Genomic DNA, 18,650 nt, shown 5'->3' on the forward strand with positions numbered 1-18,650 from the left:
GGTTCCTCTCAAGATTTCTTCCTTATGCCATCTCGGAGAGTTTTTCCTTGCCACAGTCGCCACCGGCTCGCTCATCAAGAAAAAACTTACACTTATGAAAAACATCATTTTCATTTTTATCACCACATTATCTGTGTAAAGTTGCTTTGAGACAATTTTCATTGTTAAAAGCGCTATACAAATAAAAATGAATTGAAATAGCAAGTTACTTTATATGCACTATATAGACAAAAGTTTATATATTTTTGTCTATACTGTAAAATATGATATTTCCCCAAACATGTCTGTGGATGAGGTAGAATAAAATTTTCCCTTTACTTGAACTGAGTATAATAAAATAAACTCAGAATGATAATATAATCAATTGAACTTGGAAACCCAAACCTGTTCAGCATGGCAATGTCCCAGTGTACAATTCCAGTTTGTTGGAGCATGGGCATGGTTTGGAAAGGAAGATCTTGAGTGACCTGCTATAGAGCTCTGATCTCAACCCTACTGAAAACCTTTGGGATGAATTGGCCTCCTCACCTACATCAGTACCTAGCTTTACAAAGGCCTGTGTCTCTGAATGAGCACAAATCTCCACAATCACAATCCGAAATCGAGTGGAACATCTTCCTAGAAGAGTGGAGATAATTACAACAGCGAATAGCAAATAAACGTGTGGAGATATTTAAAAATACATTCAAATTTTATGGTCAGGCGTCAACAATGTAGTGTCCATGCATTGGTTATTCAGTCAACAATATACAGTCTATAGAAGAGTATATTGCCTATAGTAATGTGGCCTATAATGCCTGATGGTCGATATCCCTGGAGTACAAATTATTCCTAATGGACTACTTCCTACAGCCCAGCTACCATAAATCAGAGCTACATCAATACACGGCCTGATCCACCAATCAGATTATTATATTCCTTCGAATTTGTAATAAAACTATTGGGATAAAATTTTAGCATTGTAGCTTAGATTGAAATATGAAACTCTTTAAAACACATTTAAAATGAAGTGGTGGCAGTTGTGTTTTTTTTTGCCTTAAAAAGGCTAATCTTTCGAACATTGAAATATAAATTGAATGTGTTAAACCAAAATAAAAAATAATGAAATTCCCACTATTTTTGGAGTGTCATCACTCCAGCACTATTGTGATGTCATACATACTTCACAGTAGTGTTTAATAGCTCATATAAATAGTAGGCACTCTATGCTTTAAGGACTTAGGGATTTATTTTGGAAGTAGATATTTTTTACCTAGCATAGTAGTTTTATTGTGGAAATTCTATATACTGTATACAATACAGTATGTACAATACAAAAGCCTTAGTTGTGCTGTCTGTTTTATCCCTCTATAAACATTACAGTAGAAAGGTATGAATTGTTTGCTCAACAAAATGTGCTCACAACCCACCCCTTTAGAGTTTCCCAGCACAGCAATAACTAAACATGAACTCATGATACTCCACATACAGAAACCCAACACAGAACAATAAAATAATATTTGTTTTTTGTTATACGATACTGAGTGAAAGGTTTCAAAAAATGGATATGAAATCAACCGAATAGCCATGAATTTTTTTAATCACTTGATTAATTCATTGATTTTGAATCATCTACACCTGAGTATAAACCCAAAGTTGAACTCTGTTCTCAAAACAGATTTATTCTACGTTTTATTATTATTAGAATACTATGCATTAATGTGAAATAATAATACATTGTTTTTACCGGATTATTATTTTTATTGCAATTTTAGATGCCTGGTTGTTATAAAATTTACTAAATGTCAATTTATTTACCTAAATATTGCAAAGTTAAATGAAAATCTCGTTATTGTGATAGAATTTTTATATTTGCACAAATATATCCCGTGAAAAACTAAAAAAAAGTCCTCGTGAAAGCAAATGAAGCGATAAAACTTCAGATGTTTACATTTTAAATGCCTAGGTTAAAATATACACTATGTTGATCTATGAAAATGCTAAATTAGGTTTCGTGTGGCCTAATATTCCAAAAATTGTAACTTATTTCCGCTGTCTGAGATAAAGGAGAACCAAACACAGAGTAGGCAGGGATTCCTGGGCTTTTTCTCAATCTTAGCACCGCCCGCTGTCCATCCTTCATGTAAGGCATCAATTCATGTAGACACTGGAAAGTGTCCAATTGGTACAACTTTGTACTGCATATCATGCGCACAAGGGGCTGACATGCAAATAAAGAACTTTGATTGACTGAAGTTCCCAGTGCGTGTGGGAACTTTGAAACCCCACGGAATGAACGTTGTGTTTTGACAACAGCTCCCATCATTACATCATCCACTGCTTTCACCTCCTACAGCTTTCAAAAGTGCGGCTGACAACGGACTTTTATACAAAATGCCTTGTTTTTCTGGAACTTAGTGTACTACGCATCATTTTTAATGCATGTTTACTTCCTGTACGTAGCTCGTTTAGAACCACGTATGCGGTAACTCCTGCGCTGATATCGCCCAGATACTGCTGATAAAGGGGGAGTGGTGCATGTCAGTACGTGCGTGTACTCACATCTGTGTCGGGTCCTTTGTCCGCTCCGGGGCAGGAGAATGTGACGAACTCATGGCAGCGCTTGTGGACCACAAAACAGCACACTGGAAGCAGCACACACACACAAACACACAAAAACACAGTGAGTCACAATTAAGTCAGGTAGCAATTTAAAATACATTTCTAAAGACAGCTTCCGGAACCAAACAGGGAAACAAACTCTTAGTTTGACTCCTCAGCTTTCTTTTTCACCACCAACACCACAAACTTTGAACAATATGCTGATCCTGAGAGGAGTGTGTGATCCAAGACCTGCATGATTATTTTGTCCAGGGTTTGTATAAATGCACTAATTAGTAATTTTACTCAAACTGATTCAAGTCTGTAAAGGTTATGGCATATTCACTGTAGGAAATTGAAATCTCAAAATTTACCCAGCATACATTCTACCTCCTTGTCTTGATTGGTTTCATGTTGTTTACAAAACCTGGTGTCTCAACATTTACCTCAGAGCATAATTTGATTGGCAACTCTTGAATTACTAGAGCACATATTCTATTCGAACTTCAACTGCACAGTAAAGGTGCATTTGTAAATACGTTTTTGTCACTGAATTATACACTGTATACAATTATCATTATCATTATAATTGGGAAGTAGCCTTTAACCCTCTCTGCTCCAGGGGTGTTGAATCATGGATGACCCTCACCCTGACCCCAGCTTCCAAAACAGTTGGGATATGCAAAGAATGAATTGCACTGTGCTCTAATGTATATGTGACAAATAATAGCATCTTTCCTTCTTTCTAATTAGCAAATGAGTATAAACTCTCTAGTATAAACTACGTATTCTTGGCGCTATCATGCTAAACCGTCAAACCAAAGAACTGTCTGCTTTTTCCGTAACCAGAATCAGCCACATGGAGAAAACCATTTCGTTTTTCAGGTGCTTTTATCTCCCAAATTGCTGTCTGATAGGAAAAAGGATTGCCGTTAAATTTGAAAGTTTCTTTCTATTTATAACATTGTGTGTCACAGGGTCACGGCTGGTTCTCCAGTTGGATCCTTATTAGATATGTGGAATTTTTCATGTTCATCCTGTGCCTGTGAGTATGAAGGTAGGTAGATTGGTTGACTCAAAATGAGGTGTGTGTGTGAATGTGTGATGCCCTGAGAGAGTGCATTCTCATCTCCTCCAAAGTGTTCCCTAGATCAGTAATAAATTAGAACATTTTCAATAAACATGAATACAATTCCTACAGAACTGATTCGATGTCTTTAATGGAGTCTTTATATGCTTTTACCAGTGTTATGAACACAAAAAATGGCTTCAATATGACCACATGCTAAAAGAAAGTCAACTTCTGTTTACTATGTAGTGAATTTTTCATAAGATATCTGAAGATACAAAGTTGCTTGTGTTACTTAAAAAGTCACTGGACGAATAATTATTCATATGCTGCTACTAACTATGAACAAATCTAACGTTCAGTATATGAATCCAGCAGAGCATTTAAAAGTTAAAGGTGTTGTTAAAAAGTCTAAAGGCTCCTCGTGCTCTGAATTAAGCCTAATAACCTTCTGGACACCAACTGTGAGCAAGAATTTTTATTTTTATGCAGAATATTATTTCCGCAGTGAAAGATTTTCATATAACAGAAACAAATTGGATTATTTTCATATGCCGTATCCACACGTTGTAGGTCTGTGATGTTTTGTTTGTACCACAGTGATGTGGCATTGATTACAATGCTCAACATAAAAATAACATATTGTTCATTTTAATGGTTTAAAGTTAGATGTAGAACTTGTGGAACTTCCGAAAGACAAGCTGGTCCTAGTTCGCACACCAGCATCACAATTACACTCTCTTCTTTCTCACGGACAAATCAAAACTGCATAGCAACAGCAAATAGCAAGTAGCTGATTGGCCATTAGATGATGGAAAGCTTTTTGTGGTAATGATTTAGCTGAATTAACTCAATTCAATTTCATTTGTATAGCACTAAATAGTCAATTTGTATAGCACTTAACAATGGTCATTGTCCCAAAGCACATTTACACAATAAAGCAGATACATTTCAGCATCAAAAATTTGTCCCCCCTGTAAGATCCCTAATGAGCGAGCTAGTGGAGACATGCATGATGTGATTAGAAAAAACCTTGAGAAGCCTGAAAAATAAAATAAAACTGTTTAGTTCCTGTACTGAAGGCTAATTCATAATCTACAGGAATTATGCTAACTAGCATAGGACACAAAATTAATAAAATGAGCTTTATACATGTATAAAAAAAGAAGTACCTCACACATGGTAAATACAAGGTAATAAAGCAATTCTTAGCTATTTAATAATTGTAAAAATCTACATCTTAACAATTTTCATTACATCACACACCACTTACACCTCAGCAAAACTACTTTTAAGCACTTTTGCTTGCTTTCAAGGTAACAAGCTAAGAAGTTTAGTCACGTTATGTTATGCAGAATAGCTAGAACTGACTCGCATGGCTGTTAGTGATCCTTTATTCTGGCTATATGGTTTAAACAGTCCCAGTGACTTGTTATGACCTCCTCCAGATCTTCCTTGGTACACTTAATTAATGGCTCAGGTGACATTGAGCTGCCTTCATTTATTTTTTTTTATCAATGCTTATTAAGTTTACATTTTCCTCACAGCAGCTACGAGATAACAGGGACATCTCTGTCACTCATCCTTTATGGAATAATACAATACTTCATTTTCTTGAAGCGTACCACTTCAAAAGAGAAAAAGTGACAGACAAAGCTCATGGGGGATGAACATGTCTATGTGCTGAAAATGAAAGATTTCAAAAATAGCTCTTATTCAGTACGCAATTCCTTCTGGACTTCTTTTCACCCCTTTTTTCACACGCATGGAACATATAACATGAATGCATTCTTATGCCCTGGAACCTTAAAAAATATATTTTAAAAGGAAGTTTAGTTTGTTCGAAAGAAAAATGTAGGAAAAAGCAAAGCAGTACCTTTTTATTAACCTTACCTAATAACTAATGACTAACTTTGCACGTTAGAATTAAAAACTATGAAAAATTCCAAAATATATTATTATTAAATAATATACATTTTATATATATATATATATATATATATATATATATATATATATATATATATATATATATATATATATATATATATATATTATATAAACAGTACAGACCAAAAGTTTATATATATTATATATACAATACAGACCAAAAGTTTGGACACACCTTCTCATTCAAAGAATTTTCTTTATTTTCATGACTATGAAAATTGTAGAGTCACACTGAAGGCATCAAAACTATGAATTAACACATGTGGAATTATATACATAACAAAAAAGTGAACTGAAAATATGTCATATTGTAGGTTCTTCAAAGTAGGCATCAAGAGAATGCCAAGAGTGTGCAAAGCAGTAATCTAAGCAAAAGGTGGCTAATTTGAAGAACCTACAATATGACATATTTTCAGTTGTTTCACACTTTTTTGTTATGTATATAATTCCACATGTGTTAATTCATAGTTTTGATGCCTTCAGTGTGACTCTACAATTTTCATAGTCATGAAAATAAAGAAAACTCTTTGAATGAGAAGGTGTGTCCAAACTTTTGGTCTGTACTGTATATTGCAAACAACTAGTATTTGCAGTTCTAGTCAAAGCTAAATTGCCTTTGGCTGCACCCACCTACCCACCTACCTGTTAAGACCCCAATGTGTTATGTGTAATCATAATACAATTCTATTCTGTTCAGTATATTACATATTCTCTGTATACAATTGTGTATTACCTATTGCTAATCTGTTTCCTGTTACTTTAGATTTTAAGAAATCTATCTATCTATCTATCTATCTATCTATCTATCTATCTATCTATCTATCTATCTATCTATCTATCATAGGTATTTGGACAACGACATAATTATTATTAATTTTCAGGACAAGATTATGAAAATCTAAAGGCTGATTGACATTCTATGATGACAGAAAGGTTACAGTATCTTAAATAACTACTCGTTACAAATGTGCTGAGGTAAAAAGCATCTCAGAACCCACACCAATGAAGCCGATGAGCTTAAATGGGAGAGAAGCATACCGGGTTTCCACACCTGTCCACCAAAAACAGTAATCTGAGGTGACAGAGGGCATAGATTTATTGCAACTGGATGTCATGTATTTAATCACAAGTGTGTCACTGATGTATACAATAAGCGAGTTATACAGTAGGATAATTCATGATAATAAACTTGCTAGTTCTTGCATGCCTACTGTTACTGCATTCATACAAAACTATACACATTTATAACCCAAATTTTGACATTTAATCAAAATGTTCATGTACAAATCATTTTGCTGAGAAAAATCTTGCGTGTGAGTTAAACGTGTTTATTTAGTTACATTATACATTAACATTATTTGTTAGCTACTTTAGCCTCAGAGCTCCAGTACAAATGTGGCAAAGCAACCTTCAGAAAGAAAATACGTCTCGTCTGATTGACCTCATTTAGAGTAAAAGGGTTAATTATCATTTTTTTTCAAGAGCATTAACAACATGCTACTGAGCAACTGGACGTGTTCGGAGTTCAAACAAAAAACAGCTGCATTTTTAGCCGCCAGGAGCTTCAATTTGCTCTCTGCAGACACAACAGGCTACAATCAATCATGATAATCCAATGAGAAGCTGATCTCCATAAAAGAGAAAGAAAGAAAATGTCTTTTCCCTCCACCTGCAGGATGGAAGTATATGATTAGGCGCTATATATGAAAAGCAATAATGTACTTTTGAAATGCACGTGCTGCTATGAAAGCAGTAAATCTTAGAAAATCTCATCAAGTCATGCCCTCAACTGTCTGTCATATAGAGGTTTTTAATAGTTTCATTTTAAACCTTTATCTATTTTCTTTCCACAAAGAAGAAATCTGTGAAAAAGGAGAAGGGGAAGAGACATCTGCCGTTTTTTGAATCCAGTTGCTTTCTTTACTGAAACTAACATATGAGTAAACATACACACCTGAGCAAACACACTTGTATCCTGGTTAAGGCTGCAGAACAAGTTAAAGTTATTTAATTAAAATACACACACACTCACACACACACACACACACACACACACACACACACACACACACACAGTGCTGAACGATATCGGCTAAAACAACGACAGAGCGTTTAACCTTAAACACCCTTGCGGCCTTTTGAAAAAAAAATTATAATAGAATGCATAAATGAACAACATTAATAAAAAGACGAGAAGAGAAGAGAAGAGAAGAGAAGAGAAGAGAAGAGAAGAGAAGAGAAGAGAAGAGAAGAGAAGTCACCATTACTGCCAAATGTACAGCTACAGGGTTCGAACACACAAGCGCAGGCAAACACACTTACACAGTCTATGTGGCATTTCCAATCAAATGCAGAGTTTTGGGATTGGGGAGGGGGATTGCTGGGGGACTTGGAGGTGAGGCAACCCATTACCAAGAGAACACAGGACAGCTACAGATGACATAATCAAACAATTCAAGCATGGTGCATCATGAGAGTCTGGAGGTGCATCATAAAGTCTACCGCTGCGGTAGGCAGCATTTCTCAGCACCATCGACGCGTGCTTTTTGAAAAATGTTTCTAATATGTTTGAAGGGTGTTATCGCCCCTGGCTATATTTTTAAGTATGCAATTTATGGGGGTTTAGGTTTTTACATAAAACCTAATCTAATAAATCTGCAGTGTGCTCCTTCACATGTAAGAACCCTACCATTTCTACCAACCCTACCAACTTCAGCAACAGATGTCCATAGAAAACATGAGCTTGTTTTCCTCTTTCCTCTGCTTTTTTGTCAGTGTTATGAACACATTTTAGGGGAGATATTGTCTGAAACCATTTTAGAAAATAAAAGATTATAATATTTTTTCTAAGATAAAAAAAGTCATCTTTGGTCATTGCAACATGGACAATGTACAATAAGTTCTATTAAGAACACAAATGGAATCTGTGATTGGTCTTTGGAAACAAAAGAGATCCATGATTGGCCATTGGAAATAATAGTGATCCATGATTGGTCTTTGGAAACAATAGTGACCAATGACTGGCTATTTAGAACAATAGTGATCTGTGATTGTTGGAACAATGTCAGTAGTTAGAAACAATGTTAACAAGTGATTGGTTGTTGAAAAACAATAGTCATCAGTGATTGGTCATTGGAAACAATAGCGGTCTATAACTGGTTGAAAACAAAAGCGATTGGGATCATTAGTAAAAAGAAGGGGTTCACTGTTCGGGACGTACCTCGATTTTTAGGTCATGGTTCGGTTAAATTTCGGTACAGTTAGTAGTCCCAGTAACACTTTGCTAACTCTAGTTTATTTAGTATATCCCTGGCATTGTTTTGTATATTTTCAAGTTTAATAATAGCAATAAAAAAATGCACTCAAAGTGCAAGGCAGAGACTAAACAACTTGCGGTCTGCCACTTAATATGTTCCTCGAGGGAACTCAGAATTTAACTATGTTCCGCATGTGAAAATGATGAAAATGAGCCCTGTACTGGGAAATTTCGGTACAAATATGTGTACTGTTACATCCCTAAAAATAAGTGATTTTTGGGTTTTTTTTAAACAATGGTGAAACAGAAATAGTCAATGGGTGATTGGTATCTGGAAACACAAGCTCATGCAATTAAATCTCATTTAGGTTTTATAAACTGGAAATGTATCAACTGAACCTTTTATATAAACAAAACAAAACAAAAAAATCAACCAACTGCTAAAAGCTGGTAGATTTGTTATTTTTTATTTCCAAATTAGCAACACTGCTCCTTGTAAACTGTCATGGGATTCGCTCCATTCATAGCCTATACAGTTCCAGTGTACATTCTAAAAGGCCAGACTTCTCCAACTGGAAAATGTGGCACTTCTTTATGGCCAAGGCCTGACTATCATCTTGAAATATTTAAAGCTAGAAATATTTTTTGTGTGGAAAATTCCAGGGATTTAAGTGTCCATCCCTTAACTGTCTAACGCTCTGTGGTAAAAGTACCCAGCATTTTCTCAGTTGAAAGGCTAATGACTCATCAGGTCCACTTTCTTTTGGCAGAGACTGAGGTGCCACTTAACTCTTAAATGAACCTAAAGTATTAATCTACTGTAATATAGTAAGAAAAAAGTGAAAAGATTTAGTTTGTTTTGATATTTATAATAAAATCAGCACGCTATGCTAACTATCTGCTACAGCACCGACATAAACACATTATATTATTTACATCATCGTCGTGTTTATAATAATAAACCCCAGTAACCCTGCTGGAAAAAACAAAACAATAGAATCTATCATGAATGTGTGTAATATTTTCAATGGTTATAATAACAATTGTATTGGGGTTAATAGAAACTGTAATGCTTGGCATGGGTCTCTATAGGTTTTGTTTTCTACAGTATGTCATGTGTCATGTTTAATGTGTAATGTAGGACGAATTGAAAGTCTTTGGCAACATGTGTGGTAGATCACATGTTGGTATTTACTGGAGACCAATAGAGACCATCAGGACATCAATAGGCATCCAGATTCTGGACGGTTCTATCGATTTCTTTGGTTTTGATGTTTTGATGATGCATAAAGTGGATTTAAAGTGTAATAGCTGATGTTTTGAGAGGTTATTTGTAGTGGAAACCATTAAAATGTCTGTGATGGGTTTCACGAGAGCTTTTACCACAACTATAACAAGAGGTCATAGAATAGATCAAAGGCAATGAATAGCGACAACAACAAAATGGGAAAAACATTGCCAGAGGGCATAACATTAACACCTGAGGAAAATATAGACAACCAACATATTTAACTTTAAGAAAAGAAAAAAAAAGCTTGAATTACAAAAGAGAAGACAAAATGGCTGGGGGAGCAACAAAGAGTTTAAATAAGGAAGCTGGAAACAAGGACGCGGTTGGCACTAATTACAGAAGGCATCAGTAATTAATCTGACAAGGAAGATTAGGACAAAGGCCTAGTTTAAGTGTACAGAGAGAAAAGTTGAGCTATGTGGAAAAAAACCCCAAATCCCTGTGTACCATAGCAATAAAAAGGAACGTATTTGAAGTTATAAAAACGTGATTAATTAACACTGGGTTAGGGTTAGGGTTAGGGTTAGGGTGCCTTGTGAGTGAGTGATTGGTAAGATACAAATTAATTGAACAAAGATACAGACTAATTTATGAGCTAAACTTAATGAGCTGTGAAACTGTGCTGATAAAATGTATTTGCAGGGTTAGAGCTATGGTAATGAATATTTCTTCATCAGGGTTATTCATATTTTTAATGCGTTCTTGTTGTGTATGAATTCGAAAGGGAAGAGTTGAAACCAAGGATGCATCAACATTAATACTGATATTGAATTAGAATAAGAGGCCTTTATTTGTCACATCTACATTATAACACAATGAAATTCCTTTTCCCCCCACACATCCCAGATGATTAGAAACAGGGGTCAGGTATGATTCCCTGGAGCAAAAAGGGTTAAGGGTCTTGCTGAATGACCCTACAAAAGCAGCTTGGTAGTAAATATGCGTATGCATATATGCAATCTGGACTTGATCAATGCTAAAAAAAACCTGTATTAAAAAACTACAGCCTCCCCCATCAATACAAGCATCCTCATTAAAATCGTCTTAGCAGCACACAACAAATAGCCAAGCAGCAGTAACCTGTTAGCTAGGCGAGTCCTCAGACAGGGTGAATGAAAACAACAGTTCAGTATAGAATGCCTGGAAATGATGATAAGGATAAAAAACAATGCTTAAAATCAAAATGTACATTAGTTATAACTGAGCTTTGCCTGAGAGATATGAAACTTAGTGAGGTAGCTAGCTAACATTAGCTAACATTAGAAAGAGAAAGCAGAGGAGTTGAATTGTAATGAAGCTACTACTAAGTCATTTTAGAAGTTTAAGTAGACAGGTAGTGTAAGATTAAGAGTGTGATCGTATGAACACACCGGCTCTTGTGTGCTGTTTATGAACACTGTTTAAACCAGGAAAGCAAAACAAAACCAAATAGTACTCGATTCTTTATCGAAGTCGGTACCAATACGTTCCAAAATACTTACTCTATTTTATAAAACTAGATATCGGTGCATTTTGTTTAGAGAAACAATACTCTTGCTCTAGTTTTGAAAGCTCCTGGTGCAATTTTTTGCTTTGCTTCTTTACAACTTGACTAACTATAACTTTTCCATGGACGATACAAAACAATATGGATTACTGTATATAGATACTATGAATTTAGAAAAAACCTGTGGTGAAGTTTGCTTATGATAAAACTATTTAAACATGAGGAGGGTGGAGTATGGAGTACACTCCAGTTTGTTTGCTTTACTGTGTGCTGTTGGATTAGCATTGTTGGCATTAGCTTCACTTCACAGTCTGAGTTTTGTAGCTCAGTGTATCAGCATCAACGTGTCCAGTTTGCGTGTGAAATCGGAAGACGATTGTTGCACCGAGAGCAATGAAAGTGTTGATGCTTGCATACTTGCCGACTGGCGCGTGCTCGCGCACACACACACACACACACACACACACACACACACACACACACACACACACACATTTGTAGCTGAGATGTCACTTCTACCTACTCATGTTTCCTGGAGTTTGTCCAGTTTAATATGTTCTGACTAATCATCTCAGAATGTTTGCAACTGCAAAAAATAATTATTATTTTTATATATATATATATATATATATATATATATATATATATATATATATCTATTAAAGAATAATTAATAAGAAAACAACAGTGTTTTAAATGTATTTATTAATTTATTTAAAAATTATATCATTTATTTTGAGTTTTTAAAAACAAATGGTATTAATTATTTAATATAATTTTTTCTTTTTCTTTAATTTTTTATTACATTGAAAAAAAAAATTAATACCATTTGTATTAAAATTTAAATAAATTAATAAATACATTTAAAACACTGTTGTTTTCTTATTAATTATTCTTTTATATTATATATTTTCTATTATATGATAATACGTCTTTTCTGCTTTCTGGTAATCTATGGAATCATTTTTAACTAATTTACTTATATTAAAAATTCAATTATCTTGTATCTTGAATAATCTTGGTATCTTTGATTTGATATGATTTGATTTGATTTGATTTCCTTTTTTTTGCTGTGTGTATATACACACTATATTTCCAAAAGTATTGGGTCACCTGGTCATAAATACAGTATGTGATTTTTGAGCATTGCATTCCACATTTAGTCCCAATTTACTTTTATATTTCCCTCCACTCTTCTGGGAAAACGTGACACTAGATTTTGGAGTGTGTTAATGGATATTTGTGTTCATCAGCCACAAGGGTTTTTACAAAAGGCAGGTACTGATGTAGGTGAGGAGGCCTGGGGTGCAGTCAGTGTTCCAATTCATCCCAAAAGTGTTCAGTACGGATGAGATCAGAGCTCTATAGCAGGCCACTTGAGATCTTCCTCTCTAAAGCATGTAAACCATATCTTCAAGGAGCTCACTTTGTGCACAGGGGCATCACTATGCTGGAACAGGTTTGGGATTCCAAGTTCAAGTGAATGCAAAATTTTATTACAGCGCATCTAAAGACGTCCTGTACAACTGAGTGCCTCCAGTTTTGTGGTAACAGTTTTTTTTCCCACACCACATTTATTAATGCCTGATCTCTCCATTGTCTCTAGAAAAATCTGTTAAATGCATTTAAATAGACAACACCCATGTTAGGAAGGATGGAGCCTCCTGCAAGATCTGAGTCACAGTTACATAATCGTCTTTCCTCTCTTTATTACTCATCCCGGTGTTTATTATAACGAAAAACAAAGGCTAGGATTATTAGGAGACCCTTCTGTCCGTTCCTGCTTCACAGCGCAGTGTGAGTTCTCACCCAGAGTTAGACATATGACGTTGAGACCCCCCACATCAACGGCCTTTACAGAGGCATGCATGACTAATTCACTGATCTAGAATCTGTGTCGTCAAATTCCATGTTTATTGCAGGAATTTTAAAAAACACTCCTGGTGGTCACATGGAATACATACAATTCCTGGGACTGTCAGTGTTTGCTGATTTTATCACTGTGCACATAGACATACACATCAGGCATGTTTACAGAATAATATATGATCTCTTTCTATTGTTGTTGCAGGTACTGGAAAGTATGATCACTGTATATATTGGCTGTGCTTGTTCTTGGGACTTATGATAAGTCTTGCCTCTAATTTAAAAAATTAAAAAAAGAAAAAGCATCCTTTAATGCGCAGACAAAAGAAGGTTATTGAAGAAGATCTGAAATATCAAAAATATGACTGACACATCATTTGACGTTTAGTATAATGATAATTCTTAGGTCCTGTTCCTTGTTGATTCTTAAACTACTATTACTAACAAACTTTCTTTCGGCTTCTCCCATTAGGGGTCGCCACAGCGGATCATCTGTATTCATAATCCGCATGTTCGATTTGGCACATGTTTTTACGCTGGATGCCCTTCCTAAAGCAACCCCCCCCATTTACCCGGGCTTGGGACCGGCACTAAGAGTGCACTGGCTTGTGCAACCCTAATGGCTGGGGTTGGTTCCCTATTACTATATATGCAAAATTTTTTGCAAAATATGCACGATTGATATGTGCAATTTGAACATTACATTCGACATTTAGTGTCTATTTGCAGTTATAATAACCTCCACTCTTCCAGGGAGATGTTTGTGGAGGTTATTGCTCATTCAATCACAAGGGTTCCAATTCATCCGAGAAGTGTTCAATAGGGTTGAGGTCACAGCTGTATGGCAGGGCGCTTAAAATCTTCCACTATAACACTAATAAACCATATTTTCATTGAGCTGGCTTTGTACACAGGAGCATTGTTATGCTGGAACAACTTTAGATCTCTTGCTTTAAGTGAAGGACAAAACATTTATAGCTATAGCATCCGAAGGCATCCCATATGATTTGGTACCTCCGATTTTGAATCAGGTGCTCTGGACTGTCACTCCTACAGTCCGATTAGATGAAATAAATATCATGATTGCTAAGAACACAAAAAGAACCTGGAGCACAAGGTGTAACAATTTGACATGGAGAACGTAGAGAGCATAGAGGACTCGTGCCGTACGGCACGGAGTAAACAAGATCTATAAACCGCAGCGGAGTAAAGCAGGACGAACATGAGCTACAGAGAGGACTGATGATTTGCTTTCCTGAGAGGCTAACATAATTGCGGTGGGCGAGTGGGAACCTCGGGACACACTCGCGCAAGCTCGACCAGCAGGGCGAGATTGGTGGCCAATGCACATCTCTTTCCTCTGTCTGAGAAAGGATGTAATTAGATCTGCTATTTCTGGCAAAGAGAGAGAGAGAGAGAGAGAGAAAAGCATGGGTCTACAGCTGCTTGATAATCAACTAAAATCTAAAAGCCGCAGGCAAACGTAACCTGTGACCACTTTGTAATGAGGTTTATGTTGCTTTTCCGGCCACACAGCTATCTAAAGTTGAAAGTATCTTTCAGAATAAATTGGACAGGATAATAATGGGCAAATAATGCATATATAAAAACTTGCAAAAAAATCTTCTAACTAACCCTTACCATTAGTTCTTTCATTTATGTTGGTTGATACCCACAGAATTGAACGTCTTGAATTTTCAATGTGCTTGAACAGATGTTAATGAAACTTGCTCCTCATATTACAGACACACATTTATGCAGCACTCATATCCATCCGATATGCAAATTCAGCAGAATTTTTTTTAATCCTGGAGGCTTCAAATAACATTCATGTTTATAGATGAAATAATAATCTAATATTTAATTCATGATCAATTATTTCCCATTCACATTCCTGAGTTATTTTGCTGTTAGATCATTCTTTTCTCGTTTAAGTAATAAATAGAAAAAGAAATCAAAATTTGGAAAAACATTTTTTTATTTATTATTTGAATTTATTTGGAACTTGTTTGTTTATTCTAATTTATATCTATCTATAATTTGTGTGTGTGTGTCTCATTATTTTACTAAAAACTATTATTTCCTCTCTGTTGTTTTGCTAGCAGTGTGTTAGCAAACAACTAGCATGATACAAATCTGTGTCACAGAAATATACAAACCTTTGTGATATTTTATATATTTTTCCAAAAAAATTTATTTATTCATTTTGAAATAAATACATTACAATAAAAATAGGAAATGAATGTGAATCACTCTTTGTTGTTCAACATGGCCCTGATTTGCACTTTGACCCTTGCATGCTTCCCTGAATCTTGTATAGAGAGTTCCATCTGTTTGGCTTCCTGAATCCATTAGGAAGATCTCTTCCTGTGTGTGAGTGTGTGTGTGTGTTTGTGTTTGGGGAAAAAACCCAAACATTGTCAGCGTTTGCATTTTAAACCTTCGGGAAATTGCATTGCCAAAATGTCTCCAAGTAAAAGGCAAAGTCTTTTGGAACAAAAGCTAATTCTGTGATTTGAAGGTATGTGTTGAGAACATTACACTGCAGTAAGTATTTGTGTATGAACAACTTCATCTGCTATAAATATTCCACTTTGTATTATAGCCATATGCTGTCTAACACGTATGGTTCGTCTCAATTAGCTCAAAGGAGTCAGTGAGGTTTTTCTATTTCTTTTTTCCCCCCAACGTTTTTCCCCACACTATAACCTCTAAAAGTTCTACTGCTTTTTTCCATGACTACATCACATATACTCCATATTCTACATACACTATATTCTATTCTATCATACAGTGTATATTCTATTTTAAGCATTCAAATTTCTATTTTCAGCGTTTCAACATACATTTTGGTGTATTATATTTCATTATATAAATTGTATTTAATTCTATTCTATACTATTCTTGCAATTTTCCAATTCTTAATTTTTCCAATTTATATCACAGGTCAGTCTTTAAAAAGTATTATTTTTGCAGTCGACACATCATACAAACATAGAGGACACGTACTCCGACTCCTGACACACACCCACACCCTCGGGGTCCCTCATAATCTCTAAGCACAGTTGTTACTAACGTGACCCACTCTCTCACACGCAGTCATACACACCATTGACTGTACGTCCACACTTATCATGATTTATAAAATCGTCTTTTTCATCTAAAACACTGTCCACACTATCGTTTTCAGTCATTTCATAAAAATTGCTCTTTCCCGCTAAAATGTAACAAAAGAAAAAAAAAAAAAAGTCATCCTGCGTTATTTCCGGTTGCCATAAATTTACTTCACGACTCTTTGAAATGTTGCGGCGATTTCGAGGAAAGGCACCTCAAGAGTTTTTTTTAAATGGGCCACTGGCAAATATAGACTGTTTTAATGAGACGTGCCAAAACAAATCTGCTGAAACATTGGACCGCTTCAACGACAGCATCCCGCTGATGACATTGCTCACCCCCACAGTAAGGACGAGCTCACAAAACTCACAATAACAACAAAAGTTTAAAATTGTCATCCGCCATTTTGGCTGAATTAATCACGTGATTTAAAACGCACGTCGTTTCCGAAAGCCTCCTGTTTTCACAGTCCACCTTGTGCGGTGAAAATGGCGTTTTTCTAATGTATCCACTGTGAAGAGCGTTTTTCAAAAAGATACGTTTTCATTGACTAAAAACACCGTCTCATTGTGGACGGAAAACGGAGAGAAAAATGCGTTTTTAACCAAAAAAACGTATTAGTGTGGACATGTTTCTTGTTTACAAACTGATTCGTTCACTCGCTTGTGTTGAGAAATTCAGTGAGCCGTGTTGGGTGCCTCTTTGGGACATCCTAGACCACTCACTGTGCACTGAAATTCACACCAAAGTGTGATTGAACAAATTCCTTTGTGCTGAGTATAAGATTGAGAGTCTTGTAAATAGTGTGTCTGTGTGTATGAGAGAGTGTGTCTCAATGCTAATACCTTTCCTCAATTACTATAAGGAAAAGCTAGAACAGAAAAGTGTGTGTGTTCGGAGTTGGGAGTTGAAGTCAGTGTCCTTTATGGTTGTTTATGTGAATATTTACTTTTGAACTGGCTCCATATGATGAGAACCTGCAAATCGGGCACATACATTGGGGCAATGTGCTTCAAAGTACTTTCTTTTATTTAATCTCTCTGGATTTCTTTCCAACACCATACGTGTGAATGTAAATGGTAAGGACCCTGACCAAGACATTTACATTTAAATGTATGGCATTTAGCAGACGCACTTTCCAGAGCGACGTACAAAAGTGTTTTGAGTCTCGTTCAATGAATAAATCTACACTGGTACGCTACCAGTGACACTACAAGACCTAGAGCACATTGGGAGAATGATCTGTAGAATGGGAGAATGTTCTGGAAATTGTCATACTGGAAAACCTCAGAATTTTTTTGCTCACTCACCGTAAAAACCCATAAAAAAATAATTCCAATATTTCCATTTTATATAGTAGGTATTATTTTGTCATGGTGTTTCAAGTAATTTCAAGTATAGTTTTAAGAGTCTTATCATTAATCTCTTAAAACTATATATACATTAAATTACTATATATACATTAAAATACATTTTGAAAAGTAAACCTTTGAAAGCTACAGTACATTAAACAGTATTAAGCTACTTACATTTTAAGCTGAGAGGCTTCAGAAAATATGACAATATGTCACTGCCAGTAAGGGAATATAGTACACTGAGCATCAATGCCTTTAATTTTTTTTTTTTTTTTTTTAGAGTGCATTGGAAGGTTTTTTGTTATTAAAATTGCCTTTCATTTGTCTAATTCTTTCACCATTGCCCTGACTTCTGACTTAAGGAGCTTAATGAGAGACGCACAATTTTACTAATTTACAGAGTGGGAGGGGCCAACAGAGGTCAAAAAGTCAAAAATGTCTTTTGCCTATCCATCCCTTCAAAACAAAGACTGTGCTGGCCAGTACAGCCACCGTTACATCCCTGAAACCGCCTTGGACAGAATGTATCGCAACAGCAGCAGCCAAGATTTAGACACACACTGAGCAATTGTCCAAACTGGAACGAGTCCTCAGAGCTGACATTTCAGATCCTGTTATGTCTACAGACAAAGGGACTTATTAAAACTTTGTATAAGACCCCTGAGGATGGCCAACACCTCAGT

At 35.6% G+C, this 18,650-nt stretch overlaps 1 protein-coding gene across 1 annotated transcript in view; it reads right to left on the reverse strand.

Annotated features, from left to right (window-relative positions):
- prkcaa (protein kinase C, alpha, a) overlaps window positions 1-18,650 on the reverse strand; it is a 140,706-nt gene that overhangs the window by 88,780 nt on the left and 33,276 nt on the right. Inside the window, exon 3 of the mRNA XM_046859732.1 lies at window positions 2,542-2,624. Within this exon, the coding sequence (XP_046715688.1) occupies window positions 2,542-2,624 (83 nt within the window). The remainder of the gene's footprint in view (window positions 1-2,541; window positions 2,625-18,650) is intronic.

Source organism: Silurus meridionalis, chromosome 1 (genome assembly GCF_014805685.1).
Source record: "Silurus meridionalis isolate SWU-2019-XX chromosome 1, ASM1480568v1, whole genome shotgun sequence".
In the NCBI taxonomy this organism is placed as follows: domain Eukaryota; kingdom Metazoa; phylum Chordata; class Actinopteri; order Siluriformes; family Siluridae; genus Silurus; species Silurus meridionalis.